This window comes from Lathyrus oleraceus, chromosome 1 (assembly GCF_024323335.1).
Source record: "Lathyrus oleraceus cultivar Zhongwan6 chromosome 1, CAAS_Psat_ZW6_1.0, whole genome shotgun sequence".
NCBI classification, from domain to species: domain Eukaryota; kingdom Viridiplantae; phylum Streptophyta; class Magnoliopsida; order Fabales; family Fabaceae; genus Lathyrus; species Lathyrus oleraceus.
In genome coordinates this window covers 200,792,560-200,809,510 of record NC_066579.1, presented here as the reverse complement: position 1 = coordinate 200,809,510, position 16,951 = coordinate 200,792,560, and the positions used below count along the sequence as shown (strand labels likewise).

The 16,951-nt window shown below is 33.9% G+C and overlaps 1 protein-coding gene and 1 long non-coding RNA gene across 2 annotated transcripts; both read left to right on the top strand.

Moving 5' to 3' along the window:
* The first annotated feature begins 6,328 nt into the window (after positions 1-6,328).
* Positions 6,329-7,015, top strand: LOC127099608 (uncharacterized). The gene has a single exon (XM_051037399.1). It carries the CDS (start codon positions 6,329-6,331, stop codon positions 7,013-7,015), a length of 687 nt encoding a protein of 228 aa, XP_050893356.1.
* An 8,531-nt stretch (positions 7,016-15,546) lies between these two features.
* On the top strand, positions 15,547-16,526 carry LOC127127614 (uncharacterized). Its single transcript, XR_007805382.1, has 3 exons — positions 15,547-15,649; positions 15,862-16,211; positions 16,306-16,526. It is a non-coding gene; the product is annotated as an uncharacterized LOC127127614 (long non-coding RNA).
* The last annotated feature ends 425 nt before the right edge of the window (positions 16,527-16,951 follow it).

Genomic DNA, 16,951 nt, shown 5'->3' with positions numbered 1-16,951 from the left:
TAACCATCACAACTATGGGAATTTATAATGTAACCATAAACATTGTTATACAATTACTAATAAATGACTTCATACTTAACTATGACATTACTAATTATTGAAATAAACTACACCATAATTAACCAAATCTTCCAAATACTCCAACACCTCTTCATTGCCACGTATAATATGTCCGCTAGAGGGAAAAGGGTTAAACCAACCACATCACTTGTCCTCAATTGCTTATGTTTGACAAACTTATATCAACCATGTCCAATTGATTTTTCAATTGGATTTCTGCCTGTAATGTGAACTACACAATAAAAAATATCACCTATTTCCTCATCAACAAGAGTTGTCTCAGAAAGATTCTTTGGTAGAAAATTATTTGAAATGTCGCTTGGAAAATTCCACATTAAACACAAAATAATTTTTTTACATTATGATGCAAAATTACTTAACAAATTTGATATAAATTATATTCTTATAGATTCATATCAGAATATTTATTCCATTCTTCATTAATTGTGTTACCACGACCTCTTACTAAATTCAATCATCTTCCACATTCACATCATCTTCAACTTCATTCATGGTCTCTTCAACATTTTTATCCTTCTCAACTTCATTCATAGGTTCAACTGCATTTTCTATGTGTTTTACATGCGATTTCCTATCTATTTCCGCCCTAAGTATCTCTATAGTAGACATTACTTCTTCCATGTCAACAGAGGAAACACTACAAAAGAATATCATCATACTTTCGTTTTAACTGCATGCATGGATACACAAGTTTATATACAATTCAAAATGCATTTTATTTCCAAGCATACAAAAAAAATAATGTCATTGTCATATATGTGTCATGTAAGAAGTTATGTACCTGGAAGAACCTGATGATATTGATATGTGAGTTACCATTTAAGTCTGAACACAACTTCTGTTTAAATTGTAGTTAGCAATATAGCCATTTACCTATTTATACTAAAGTAATCAAATATCAACTATTCAAGGATTTGTTTTAACTTTACTGATCAACAATCAATTTATAACCTTTAACAAGGAGTGTGTTGGAGCTGTGAACAAGAATATTAAGAAGATTATTTAGAAGATGGTTGTGACGTACAAAGATTAGCAGAGTCGTCTGTCATACCCTAATTTTATCCGGCCATATTTAAATTTTCGTAAATCTGATTTCATTTTTAATTTGCATCATACGCACATCATGACATGCATTTCATCATGAATAAAACCTAAAATATCATTCAGAATAAATTTATTGAAAATACAGACAAATTGGTTAAATCATTTCTCAAGAACTTGTAAAATCAGCGGGTAAAAAGTTTCAGAATTAAAATTACAGACACCAGTATTATTAATATACAATTCATATAGTTTAACCTGGTGTGCTCGTTGTATTTTTCAGCAGCTGTTTCAGTTGCGTTTTGACCCGCCTGAGCCTTTTAACCGGTGAAAATTTATTTCAGAATTTGAAGAAACGTTGTATTTTTTCAATAAGTATATTTTGGACTTATCATTCTCATGCATCCGATTTAATTTTCCGAGCAAATTTTTGCCCGAATTTTATTCATTTTTAGTCGTTTTAATTTTGTTCTTTCGTCAAAATAGTCAGATTGAATAAATAAAATTTTCCATGTTATTATTTTAATTTTATCAAGATTATTTAAAAAGTTGTGAATTTTATTTGATTCAATTGATTAAAATTGTTTTAAATCGATTAAGTCATCTAAAAAATGCATTAAATAATGTGTGTTTCTTGGTGTGCTTCTTTGATTCAATCTGAATCGTTGATTCAAATTAATCAAGGGTCTAAGTTCACAATCCATGTATATTTTATCATCCAATCAGAATTTAGAAATAAATTGAATAATAATTAAAAAAAATGAAAATAAAAGAAAACTCTCTTCTTCCAACGGAAAAGAGAGGAAAAAACGAAAAAAGAGAGGACTATTGTTCCTCTTCTCCATTCACCTTCATTTCCAACCACTTACCTCAACAACACCGAAAAAACCGCCATCCACACTCTCGCTGCACCATTCTCACCTCTAACTTCGACCACCGCCTGCGTCTACAAACCGCCGTACAAACACCACCCAACCCTCATTACCGCCACCACGAAATCGCCGGTGAATGCTATCCAAAGCAAGCTACAACAACATAACTCACATCCCTTTCTTCCTCACACAACTGTCATACTCGATACGCTTTCAATAACAAAACACCATCAAAAATCATCTTCTGCCAACCGCCATCAAACCGACATTTCGGCGACACCCTTCACTCAACGGCGAAGTACCGCCGTGACGAGATCCCCGGCAACAACAACTACTCCAACATCATGATTCTGTTGTTTTGAACACTTGATTAGTTACAAATTTATTTCTATTTTATAGGTCGAATCATTCCGACGATTTCACTCTCGAAAAACAGTCCAAGATTCGGCAACCTCCTCAACCGCACACCAACTCCGTCCATCGTCACCTCCGCTATTGGATATCCGGTCACTTTGCATCCTAAACCTCGCGAAAAAAACTCGGATGCGACCAACATAATCATCCTCCATCGTAGCTGTTTACAATTTCGCTAACCTAAGGTTCAAATTCCGCCAAACGGTTATGACTCTTGTCCCCTCTTTTTCATTTCAAACTGTCATGAATTTTTTTTCTTTACTGGTTTACTGGTTTAATATAGAATTAATGTCTTTATGATTCTAAATGATCTTTTCTTTTTCAGATCTTTTCTTTTTCATTTATTTTTTGTTTTACCAAGACTGAGTGTGACAATTAAGTAGATATATGTTATATGATTGTATGATGGTATAGCTTTTATTTTGATTTTGTATGATTAAATTTCCTTTTTGTGCAATTGTTTTAATAGATGGTTGTGTATATATTAACAACATATGTTTGCATCGTGTTGATTACTCAGTTCATATTTTGGTTATCAATTGCGACTCGATTATGGGATGTTTGGTGCTGGATTTTTTTGTTTTGATTCTACGGTATTGTTACAGCTATGTGAATATTAATCTTGTGTTGCTGCTATTGGATTTTAAAAAATATAGAAAGTGGTCTTTTCTAAATCATACATGTTGCTGCTGTTGGATTTTTAAGTGTATAAAAAGTGATCCTTTTTTAAATGCATACATGCTGCTGTTGTTCAATTTTAAAAGTATAAAAGTTATTCTTTTCTAAATATATTTAAATCATATAATATAGAATTTTAAAATATAATTTTTTTTTCTTGCTGTTATAAAGTATATAAACTTTTTTTTTAAAATACATTCAAAGTTATAAAAGTATAGAATTTGAAAGTATAGAAATTTGTTTTTCTAAATACATCCAAGTTATTCCAAAGTGCATAAGTACTCCAAGGTTTCACAATTTTTTTTCTTATGCAGACAAATTAGTTTTTATATATGTTGCTATTGATAAAGTATCATAGGTTGTTTTGTGTTACGATTAATTCTCTGATTCAACCATTTTGTATTTATTTTGTTGTTTATTTCATTTTTTATGTTTTAATTAAATTAATTAAAGTTTTGTCTAATTAGATAATTTTGATTAATTAATTTTAATTTATTTGATAATTTAATTTAATTAAATAATTTCTGATAATTAATCTTAATTAACTTCTTTAATCGATTTAACCAAATTTTATTAATTAATTTCCTTAATTAGATAAGCATCGATTTATTTCACTGTCAGTTTCACAAATCATTTGCAAACCATCAATTCGATTTCATTCATAATCAATCTCATTTCGAGACCATTTTCATAATTTAATTCATATGCACATGTAAATACAAACCTCGGTCAATATCGAGTGCGCCTTTTCCAAATCAATTCAAAACACTTAATCACAATCAAATACTGTTTCATTTGGAAATGAAAAGGGAGATGGCTTTGAGTTTTCAATTCCTCTCCTCGATTATTTGAATACGAGTTCTCTTACTCGGTTAGTCAAATAGTCGTCACTTCTATTAACCTAAGCACAAACAAATCAAATCATTTTATAATAAGAAACAAAAAGGGAGATGACTTTGAGTATTCAATTTCTCTCCTCGATTATTTGAATACAAGTTCTCTTACTTGGTTAGTTAAATGATTGTCGTTCTTCCACAAACTTCTAAACCCAAATTAAATCAAATTATTTTCATAATAATGAAATGAAAAGGGAGATGACTTTGAGTTTTCAACTTCTCTCCCCAATTGTTTGAATACGAGTTCTTTACTCGGTCAGTCGAGCAATTGTCATTTTTTCCGCAAATTAATAAATCAATTAAACCATTTTCACAATAAACTATACGAAAAGGGAGATGGTCTTGAGTCTTCAATTCCTCGCCTCAAATGCTTGGATATGAGTTGTCTTGCTCAACCATCCAAGTACTTGTCGTTTATTCTAAAAAATACCAACCATACATAAACCTATTTTCATAATCACTCAGATGAAACAGAAAGTGATCTAGAGTCTTCTATTCCCTTTCCCGATTATTAGGATACGAGTTATCTTACTCGATCGTCTGAGTAATCGTCATCCATTCAAAATACCTTAACTATTATCAACTCCTTTCATAATAAAGGATGAAAAGGGAGATGGTCTAGAGTCTTCGATTCCTCTCCTCGACTATTAGGATACGAGTTGTCTTACTCGAATATCCGAGTAATCGTCATCCAAAAAAAATGTCTCAACACATCAAATATATATCTTTCTCGCCCCCGTGCGATCAAAGCCAATCAAACAAAACGTCAAACATATTAATCCAACTTGTCACCCTCGTGTGATCAAAACTTTTTTCAGAAAGAACACTATTTAATCCTTTCTAATGCGCATAAGAAACCAATGCTTAAGCCTCCGCCGAGAGTAGACAAGCCAACGTTTAGCCTTTAGAACGCGATCTAAACAGTTGTTCACTAAAAGACACCAACCAAGCTTAGTTCCCCGAACTACGAATGCTCTGATTTCCTTATTTAAGGATACGTAGGCAGAAGATTGCTGTATCTTCGTGAGCACACTAATAAAAAACCTCCCATTTCCCTTTCTGAGATTCCCATCCATTTCTATTTTTAATAATTTTATAACCTAAAGATAACAAACAAACATAAATTAACACTCTAAACACACATTAGAACTAAAAGGTTCCTGTTGAGTACAATGGACATAAGGGGTGCTAATACCTTCCCCTTGTGTAATCAACTCCCGAACCCGAATATGGTTGCGACGACCATTATTCCTTTTTTAAAGGTTTTATCGATATTTTCCTATTCCTTTATTGGGATAAATAAAGTTCGGTGGCGACTATGTTCGAACATTAATTTTTCCACGACCATCGCGAATAATCGTATTTTTCGAGATGCGATAGATGGCGACTCTGCTGGGGACTAGCTCCAAGCAAAAGAGAGTGAAACCTAATTTAGTTCAGTTTTTGTATTGTGTGTTTGTTTATCTATTATTTTTAATTTTTCTATTATTATTTTGTCATAATTATTTATTGACTGTGTCTTATTGGGGATGCTCTGGTTGATGATGCTTTGTGAGATAGGCTCTCTACCCGAGTCTGAGAAAAACCATAAGATTAAGTTGGTGGTTGTGTAGTGGGCGCCCACAAGGAATCTTCCTTGTTGGGAAGATACGAAGACCCCGCCTAGAGGAGATTCTCTTGAGATATTATTGCCCGACGAGTTTTCGTCACGACGATAGTATTCTCAAGTCGGATAAATGACTCTAGAGACCTTTTAACCCACTATATCCGGCGGTTATGTAGTATTTACCTGAAAAGTCCCAGACTTTTTGGGTTAATATGAAAGCCCCAATCAGATGAGATCCCTTGGACGTATTATTACCTTACAGTAATATTTCCAACCTCGATCTATGACTCTGAGAACCTTGTTAGAACCTTGGACTCGAGAGTTGTGTAGTAGAATCCCCATGGAGTTTTCCTTGTTGGGACAATACGAAGACCTCACCTAGACGAGATCATCTTAAGGATATTATTGTCCGACGAGTCTTCGTCACAGCAGTGACGTCCTCAAGAAATATCCATGACTCTGGGAACCTACCAACTGTAGAGCCTACCCATGAGGTTCCATTAATCAGAGATACCTGTCATTTACCCGTTATGCTGATTCATCTGAGAACACCTAGAACCTCTCATCCTAAGCATGTCACTACCTTCATACACATATCATTGCATTTGAATTAATTATCATACATTTCATATCATTTTCCGCACAAAAATAAATACAAAAAAACTCATCCATCCTTCGTCCATAACTCGCAGTTGAATTCCCGACACTCATATCAGACTTGAAGTAACTCTTGAAAGATTATGGATTCATTGGAGCAAAGTCACATTGCATTAAGAGGAGATGTTGACTCAATGAAAAACCAGTTAGACCAACTTGTGGAAGCTATGATAGTTTTAGCAAAGAGGGAGGACAACATTCAGCAGACTGCAGTCATAGAGAATGTTATTCCAGCTCCGGTAAATGGTCCTACCCAACCTCAGCTTGTGCGAACCCCAATTGATAACTCTATTGTACAAGAACGTCATGTTGTTCAAGATTCCTCACGTCATGATGATGTTGAGTATCACAGTTTTGCATTCTCCGTGCCAGATTCCCATGGAACAAGCCCAGTGGTTAATGCTGAACAACCACAAGATGATGAGATTGCTAAAATATGTTGCGTGCTAGAGAAAAGACTCAAGGCCATAGAAGGACAAGATACTCTTGAACTGAATGCTTTAGACATGTGTTTGGTACCTGGCCTGGTTATACTCGCACAATTCAAAGCACCAGAATTGGAGAAGTACGAAGGGGATGGCTGTCCAAAGCACCATTTGGTGATGTTTTGTCGAAAAATGACCTCTCATGCCCACAATGATAAGTTGATGATTCACTGTTTCCAAGACAGATTGACTGGGGCATCATTAAGTTGGTACGTGAAGTTAGAAAGGAATCATGTTCAATCATGGTTGGACCTAGCTAACGCATTCTTGAAGCAATACAAATAAAATATGGACATAGATCCCGACCGCATGCAGCTAAGAGTCTTATCTCAGGAAGACAACGAATCCTTCAGAGGGTATGCCCAAAGATGGAGAGAGTTAACGACTTGCGTTGAGCCACCACTCTTAGACAAAGAATTGATGGAATTATTCAGGGACACCCTGCAAAGTCCATACTTCGAAAGGATGATTAGCAGCGCAGCATCGGACTTCGCTCACTTAGTGACAATTGGAGAACGCCTCGAGAGTGCCCTAAAAAGTGGAAGAATCCAAGGTGCCTCGACCAACCAAGCTAACGAGACAGAATACCTCAGTGATTCCCAAAAGGAAGAGGATAATGAAATAAATGTAGTCATGGCAGATGTTGGGTATTCTCACGATGCACCAGCCAGACCTTATGGTTCTTCACCTTCTCAACAATCACCATTTCCAGTACCACGTTATCCTTATAGGCAACCGGCAAGGCCTAGAGCACCATTCAAGCAACCATGGACTTTTCCTCATACAAATCAAAGATCTCGTGGTCAAGGATATCAGAATCAGCATCAAAACCAGCATAGGCCTCGAAACAATCTGGAAAGAAGGAATGCTCCTCTCGATCCAATCCCTATGTCATACAGTCAACTTTTGCCATTTCTGATTCAAAGCTCGCTAGTAGAGCCCAAGTCTCTCAAGCCATTTTCAGAACCATACCCACCTGGATATGATTCTGATGTGCAATGTGGATATCATGTCGGAACAATAGGGCATTCAACTGAAGACTGCAATGCTTTCAAGGCTAAAGTGCAACAATTGATCGACAAAAGGTACATATCCTTTGCAAAAGGTAACCTGTTGGTGCACGTTAACCTCTCATCAGAATAAGTTCAAAGATTTCATAGAGTATCTCATAATGCCAGTAGTTTAGACAGGAAGACATCCTCAACACTGGCAATTGTTGGACTAATTTGTTTTTGCATTTTGTAGTTTCTTTGTTGTTAAAAACTGCTTGTGTTTAAACATTGTTTGTTTTTAATGGTAATATTGATGAAGTAATGATGCATGTTTTGAATTAATTATCTCGCATTCTCTCATTTTTCTTCTCTTATATCAAAAACAAAAAAATACATCAGTGTTTCTCCCATTCACTTTTCTTTGTCATAACTTTTATTTTAGCAAAGATTTGAGGGAGGATGACGAAAACAAGATACCCATAACTGTTGACTGTATGCTTTTGGATAAAATCCTACTGATGATGTACAGGCATTATTTCAAATCCCTAAACATTGGAGAGATAAGGAGCTAATCCATAGTCAACCACTTCGAGCCTAGAAGTAGGAGTTTCTTTTAGATCTAAAAAACCTTACATTAAACCTGGGGCAGGGTAGTGTTCAGTTAATCTGACTACACATTCAAATTACAAGACGAAGCATCCTGTCTGTAGATCAACCACATGATATTATTTGCACACATCTCGAAGTGTAGAAGGAACCATGCAAAATCCAAAGGTTATGTTGGATTGTTCTTCAAATGACCAATGGACTTGGCAGTCACAATCAATTCGATTTCATTCATAATCAATCTCATTTCGAGACCATTTTCATAATTCAATTCATATGCACATGTAAATACAAACCTCGGTCAATATCGAGTGCGCCTTTTCCAAATCAATTCAAAACACTTAATCACAATCAAATACTGTTTCATTTGGAAATGAAAAGGGAGATGGCTTTGAGTTTTCAATTCCTCTCCTCGATTATTTGAATACGAGTTCTCTTACTCGGTTAGTCAAATGGTCGTCACTTCTATTAACCTAAGCACAAACAAATCAAATCATTTTATAATAAGAAACAAAAAGGGAGATGACTTTGAGTATTCAATTTCTCTCCTCGATTATTTGAATACAAGTTCTCTTACTTGGTTAGTCAAATGATTGTCGTTCTTCCACAAACTTCTAAACCCAGATTAAATCAAATTATTTTCATAATAATGAAATGAAAAGGGAGATGACTTTGAGTTTTCAACTTCTCTCCCCAATTGTTTGAATACGAGTTCTTTACTCGGTCAGTCGAGCAATTGTCATTTTTTCCGCAAATTAATAAATCAATTAAATCATTTTCACAATAAACTATACGAAAAGGGAGATGATCTTGAGTCTTCAATTTCTCGCCTTAAATGCTTGGATATGAGTTGTCTTACTCAACCATCCAAGTACTTGTCGTTTATTCTAAAAAATACCGACCATACATAAACCTATTTTCATAATCACTCAGATGAAACAGAAAGTGGTCTAGAGTCTTCTATTCCCTTTCCCGATTATTAGGATACGAGTTGTCTTACTCGACCGTCCGAGTAATCGTCATCCATTCAAAATACCTTAACTATTATCAACTCCTTTCATAATAAAGGATGAAAAGGGAGATGGTCTAGAGCCTTCGATTCCTCTCCTCGACTATTAGGATACGAGTTGTCTTACTCGAATATCCGAGTAATCGTCATCCAAAAAAAATGTCTCAACATATCAAATATATATCTTTCTCGCCCCCGTGCGATCAAAGCCAATCAAACAAAATGTCAAACATATTAATCCAACTTGTCACCCTCGTGTGATCAAAACTTTTTTCAGAAAGAATACTATTTACTCCTTTCTAATGCGCATAAGAAACCAATGCTTAAGCCTCCGCCGAGAGTAGACAAGCCAACGTTTAGCCTTTAGAACGCGATCTAAACAGTTGTTCACTAAAAGACACTAACCAACCGTAGTTCCCCGAACTACGAATGCTCTGATTTCCTTATTTAAGGATACGTAGGCAGGAGATTCTTGTATCTTCGCGAGCACACTAATAAAAAAACCTCCAATTTCTCTTTCTGAGATTCCCATCCATTTCTATTTTTAATAATTTTATAACCTAAAGATAACAAACAAACATAAATTAACACTATAAACACACATTAGAACTAAAAGGTTCTCGTTGAGTACAACGGACGTAAGGGTGCTAATACCTTCCCCTTGCGTAATTAACTCCTGAACCCAAATATGGTTGCGACGACCATTATTCCTTTTTTAAAGGTTTTATCGATATTTTCATATTCCTTTATTGGGATAAATAAAGTTCGGTGGCGACTCTGTTCGAACATTAATTTTTCCGCGACCATCGCGAAGAATCGTATTTTTCGAGATGCGACATCACCACTTTATTTCTGTAGCGGCGCATTCGTGACCATCGAGCTATGGATAAACTCGACGTCAATTGAAAAATCAGAGTCGCCACCACGCCTTATTTGTTTCCAAAGGAAAAAGGAAAAGGTATGAACAAAACCCAAAGATAAGAAGTTTTCAAATCAAAACTAATAAAATGCCAGAGATTACAGGTAAGGGGGTTGGTTAACAAAGGGAAGATATTAACACCCAAAGTGTCATAGGTACTCCTAAAAAGCCCTTTTTTGTGTGCAAATGTTTTTGTTGAAAAGGATAATTGATAAAAATGGAATGGGGGGATGAAAAAATAATTCATTAATATTTTGTGTTTGACAAGACCTTCGGTCTTATGCCTACGTACCAACATAAAAATGAGGGATAAAAACCTCGTAGTTCGTGGTAAAAATTTCAAAGAAGTTGGTGAATTGATTTTAACAAAAGTTTAACAGGAAAAGGCACAAAACTGGCCAAAGATTTGAATGGGGTTGTTAATTCTTTTTGTCTTTTGAAATTAAAGTCAGTATAGTTAATTTATTTACAGGTTTGATTTTAAAAAAAGTTTAAAAGTTCAATGGCATAAGGCTAAAATTTCTAATAATTAAAATGTCTAAATTGAAAACACAAAAAAAGAAGTTTTTTTTTTGAAAAGAGAGAGATTTTGAAATTAAAGAAGTGGAAGGAGATAAAGATGATACCCTATACAAAAATTAAAAGTTAAGAGTTGAAAAGATCTGACCAATGGGATGCAATCCATAAGGCAATAATGTCAGATAGAAACCCATTTTCCTTTGGACTTTTGAGCAAGCAACAGGCATAAGCAATATCCAATCAAACCATATGAAGACCAAGGCATCAAATAAAGATAGCCATAACATCTAAGCGAGCATTCTAATAGCAAGCAGTATTCAGTGTCTTCAAATGTATCAGATGAAATATTTCCTTAGCAAACTCACAAAAACAATCATCAAACATCAACAATAATGACAATATAACAATCAAGCATAGAGACAAAGTGACAGATGAACCAAGAGCAATCAGGGTTTACATCATATGAAAGGCACAGTCAAGAATAACTCAGTCTCCGATAGTGGTATTGGCCAAGTCCTCGAAGCATAGGGAAGTTGCCTACTCTAAGTCCAAAAGTTCAGATCAAGCCCAACAATCCACCAATATATTTTTTAAGGTTTTTTGTTGTTGTTATTAGGTATTTTAAGGTCCTAAGACCATAAATAGAACAAAATCATAAGCAAACAATATATACAATCACAAGATATGGCTAAAGTGAGCAAATTGAAAAGGACTGAAACATAAACAAGCTGCATGAAATGTAAATGAAAATGAATGATAAAGGTATTGAAATTTAAATTACATTAAGTAAATGACTTGAAAGTAAAGCAACATTAATAAAGAGTTAGTCAAGTGTTAGTGAAGAGTTTTGATTGTTTAAGTCATTCTTCAGAGAACACTCAACCATTCATTCACAAGTATGAATACATGAACCAAAACATCATCCATGAGAATGGCTTCAACTTGGATAAATTAACAAGTATGCCACTAGCTCTCATGAATGGAAAAAAGATCAAGTTTTCACACAATACCATGAAGAATGGGAGACTTACAATCTCACTTACTAGAATGCTATGCCTTGCGGGACAAATTTAACTCTATGTTAAGCAATTGTAATTGGACTTATGTAGAAGTCACAACTATCTGAGACCGGGCAGTAAAGATATGGATGTTAATGCATGTTTAAAGACTTGGTATAATGAACCAAGCTCCTAAAACATACAAAAAAGTAAAATAAAGATGAGAATAATCTATCTCAATCCAGCTCATGTTGATTCATCTGACACAAGATCATTGATGAATCAACTAGCATTTGGACATTAGAGAAATCATTGGTCAATGATGGATTGGGAAATAATAGGGATGAAGATGACGAGGGAAGGGGAAATAGAAACCAAAATTGATCATAAGAGGAATTTCATCTGATCAATACTATCCATTTATTATGGGGGATGAAATGTACATTTTATCAACCCCCTAAATCCAATAGTATTGGTCAAATAAAAATCAAATCAACCATGACCAAGGCCAAACAGGAAGTCAAACACCACAAGGTCAATTAAATGGCTCAACAAATTTTTTAAACAATTAAACAATTAAAAATCAAATTTAAAATGAATTAAAAGGAATTTTTAAATGGACAAAACCTCAAATCCCTTCAAATTACCAAATAAATGGCCAGGAGATTTATCCTAGGTCAAACAAGGTCAAAGGACCTTAGACAAAAATTTTCACAATTTTTAGAAAGTTAGAAGTATTTTAAAATATTTAAAAATAAGTCAAAAATCAATTAATTCACAAAAAATATCAAAATTGATCCAAAAAATGATTTTAATTCAAAATATATAAGGAAAGAATATTTAAAGATTTTTGGTGAAAGTGGCATATTTTTTGGACTAAAAATGAACTTATTATGAATTAATCAAAATAAAAGGATTAAAAGAAAAATCAGAAAATAAAAAGAAATTAGAAAAAACAAGGGCCATCAGACCTCCCTCATTAATTGAGGTGGTAGATCTGATGGCCATGCACATCCAAGTCACACGCGTCACATACATGGTAATCTGAACCAATGGCTATGATTAAAACGTTCAAACACAATCAAACGGTTGGAAGGGTGCCAACACACCACCTATGCCCTAGCTCCGATCTTCTTCTCCAGTGGACCTCACCGGACTAGTCCACCACCAACCTCCATAAAAATGGAAAATTAATACACTAATTTAAAGGAAAAATGCCCAGGAGTCCAAATCTAACCTCAATTTCTCCCAATCCCATGTATATTGAAAGATACATGGATTTGAAATTTGAGGTGTATGATCAGAGTTGCTTCGATTTGACCTCAAAGCAACTCAATCTTGTTGCCTACATTGGTAGGACTTCAGCCAACCAAAAATTTATTTAAATGATGGAGAATTGAGAGAGAATCGAAGAGAGAAAGTTTCAAAAAATTCACCTTTTGTTTGCAGTGATGAAGCTCGATCTGGATCTCAACTTGCTTGGGCTTACTTCTACTTGCTTGCAGGAGATTAAATGAGAGCTTAAATGGCTTGGACTCTTGGAGTTTCAACTTCAAAACAGAAGTTGAATTGAAACTCGATTTCAATTGAAATCCTCAAGATTATCCTATTAATGGAGGGTGGGAAGGTTACAGGGGCGAAGCTTGGGCAAAAGGTCTTCATTATGATAAGCTAAGCAATGTATTTATAGATTTTTCAAATGTTTTCCACACACTTCCAAACTTTGGCCAAAAATAGCAACTCTTGGTTGCATGCTTGCATGGGCGTGTGATAGGCCCATGAAATGATTGAAAAAGGTACAAAATCACGTTCTAACCAACTTGAAATGATAACATGAAATCATGCATTAGGGAAATGGAAATTGGACATTGATCTTACCAAATAAAGCCATGCATTACACTCATGCGCAAGTCCTTCAAAAATGCTCCAAATTCCATGATCACGGACTCTTTGGAAAGGTAACATGAAGGGGAACAACTTTGTTGTTGAGTACTTTTACATTTGGAGCTTGGATCATGATGAATTTTGAGGTGGAAGTTGGAGAAATCAAACATGGTTGAAAATTTTCTAAGTTATAAGTCAAATGACCACTTCTTCCACCTTGCATAACGTTTGCTATGCGTTTTAAATGAAAATGGTTCCTTCTTCAAATTTGTAGATATTTCATTCCTATTCAATTTGGTCACAAATTTGACACCATTTTAATCTTGCAGGAGGGAGTTATGTATTTTAGAAGTTGAGGAAAATTGCTTGTTCAATGATGATGATCCAAAATGACCTATAATGTTTCCTCTTGGTTCCTGTCCTTTCAAGTTGAATTTGACATTTCTCAAAGAAGAAAAGTTGGATAAGACGTCTTGAATTTGGTCATGGAACTTGGATGGTATTCATATCATATAAATTGAGCAAGTTATGGTTCTTGGAAGTTAACCTACTAACTAGGGCACAAACAAAATGACCTATAATCTTTCACCATAAAAAATGAATTTCCAAGAAAAATCAGCTCTTTATGTAAACATGAGAGTTGTTTGGAATGTCATAAAGAGTAACTTTGATTTTGGAATCATTTTCATATGACAAAAATTGTAGGAGATATGGTCTAGGGTACCCTAGATTTGACTAGTTGACTTTCTCTGGTCAACCTCTTTGAACCAACTTGCAAACGTGAAGTCATCTTGTTCTTTGGGGCTCCTGGAGGATCATATATGCATAAGATTATGTATTATGAAGTATCCCTTGAAATATTTGACCAATTGTTGAAGAAACTTGCTAAGGAAGTCACACAAGATACTCAGATGAATTAGGGCTTCCAAGGCAAACAAGCTTCAAACTCTTGATAAATAAAGAACATGGGGATCCATACATGATGATTAGAACCATTATGAACCTTTCCTTGATTCATCCCTTGCATTGAGGGTCTCAAACCCTAAATGTGAGCTTGATAAGGCACAAGTGGACACACACACTACCTACAAAAGAAACAAAGCTACACTAGACATATTTTTGGTATTTTGGTTAGTAAACAAATAAAAATAAAGTATGATATAATCAAATATGCTTGGTGATCTCTCCCAATGCAAACCTAATGAATGGAGGTGAGGAGGATACTAAGGTGTGATCCCCAAAATCAATGCAAATGATGAGATAACATGAGGGATTTTATGGTCAAAATTGAGGTCTAAGATGGTGTTCTCTATTGTTGAATGACAATACACTTGAATGCTATAGTTATGGGTAAAAACGATTACTGATGGGCTTTTAATGCAATATTTAATAGAAAAATATTAGGCAATCAATATTCATTTTCAATTGATGAAAATCACTTTTTCAAAACACCATATGTTACTATTACCAACATAATTAAATATAATTTTTCATCTTCAATGTAACGTCTATTTAAATAATCATATATACACTTCGGATTCCATTTTTTTTTCAAATTGGCTTTGTTAAACTTTCTTTATGCTATTATTTTCCTTTCGTAAATAATTAGGTGGTCCACTTTTATGTTATAACATGTCGGCCAAATCGTATATTTGTTATGTATTATTGGGCCACTAAAACAAAAATCATATAACATCTAAATTGACTTAGGGTTTTCAACATTTCCATATTTGTTGAATTAAGGATGAAAGTTCTGAGAATGGCCAAGCGCATTTACATTGACCTTTCATCTTCATCAAGCAATAGGTAATGAAACTCTTATTTTGTTTTCCGTTTCAAACACTTGTAATCATCATTTTGGTTGGATTTTTTCTTATGATAATGAAGTCTTTGTAATCCATGTTATATGAATGAAAATGTTATATTTTTGCCGTTTCACACACTTGTATTCATCATTTTGGTTGGTTTTGTTATTCTGAAATTGAAGTGATGGTAATCAACTATTAAACTACGCGTCTTTACCATAATAAAGGAACCATTCTTTCTACATGTATAATGTGTTGAGCCTCATGGGTTTCGAAAAAAAAATACATGCATAAGATGAATATTAGTTTTTGTAGATATTATCTAAAAAAATACATGCTTTAACTGACTCTTTAGTGTAACTGTTATGTTAATATTTTTGAAATTTTTTGTTTTTGCAGTTCATCTGACGATGAATGAGAATCTGTGATGGAGACAATATCAGAGGTGGATAAATTTTGCGAAAGTTATGCAAAAAGTAAACTTCTTAACAAATATGTTGTTGAGAATAACAAGCTGAAAGATATGACGGTTGTTACTGAACCTGACCATGATGAGTGATTTGAGAAAGAAACTGGTTGACTTTAAGGAAAGTGTTGTTTTGAAGGAAAATGTTGAAGAGGTGAACAAAATAGTCAAGGGTGAAGTTATGAAGACGAAGGAAGTTGTTGATAGTGGGAATCTATGCAATACTCAATATGTTTCGGAGAACATGATAATTAATCCCAAAAGGAAAGCAAACAATGTCTTGGTAATACTATTCTAATCCTTTCTTACATGATTAATTTTAATATTTTTCAATCCCATTGGTAATAACACAATGCATCATTTTAATATTGTCTCAGGCCTAAACTGCTGGAGATAAAAATGTTTGATCTTGAAGTTGAGAAGACTTACAACTGTATCATTCATACTAATAAAAGGAACAATGCTAGAAAGTTCATTGACAGTGGTTGCTATGAATTCGCCAAAACAAAGAAGTCTTGTAAGGGGGATGTGTTGGCATTTAAGATCTACCGCTTTTCAAGAATCATTTATGTTCGATCGAGGAAAAGTTGATGTCTAGAGTTGGAAATTGATTTTTTGAGTTTAAAATTTAGTTGATTCAACTTAATTCTTAATATTTTAAGTATGTTTTAACTATTGTAGTTCTATAGAATATCTGAGATATTTAATTTATATAACATTTTGGTTGTTTTAGATTGTAGTACAATGCTGAACCATATATCGATTAGGGTATATAATTATGAATGGTTAGATTAAAATTTATTTTGAATCTTTATTTTGCATTTCTTACAATTTGAAAAACAAAAACGAGTCCATAAACATATTAAGTCACAAAACCATTCACGTACATACACACAAGTTTGTTACTAGTAAATACTATTTCTGATCTTATTTATAAAAAAAATTTACTTTTTAAATTCATTAAATTAAAAAAATAATATTTCTTTTATAAATAAGATGAGAGAGAATAGGAATAATAAAAGC

Excerpts from the sequence above, each read along its gene's own strand:
- LOC127099608 (XM_051037399.1), top strand. The coding sequence starts at position 6,329 with ATGGATTCATTGGAGCAAAGTCACATTGCATTAAGAGGAGATGTTGAC.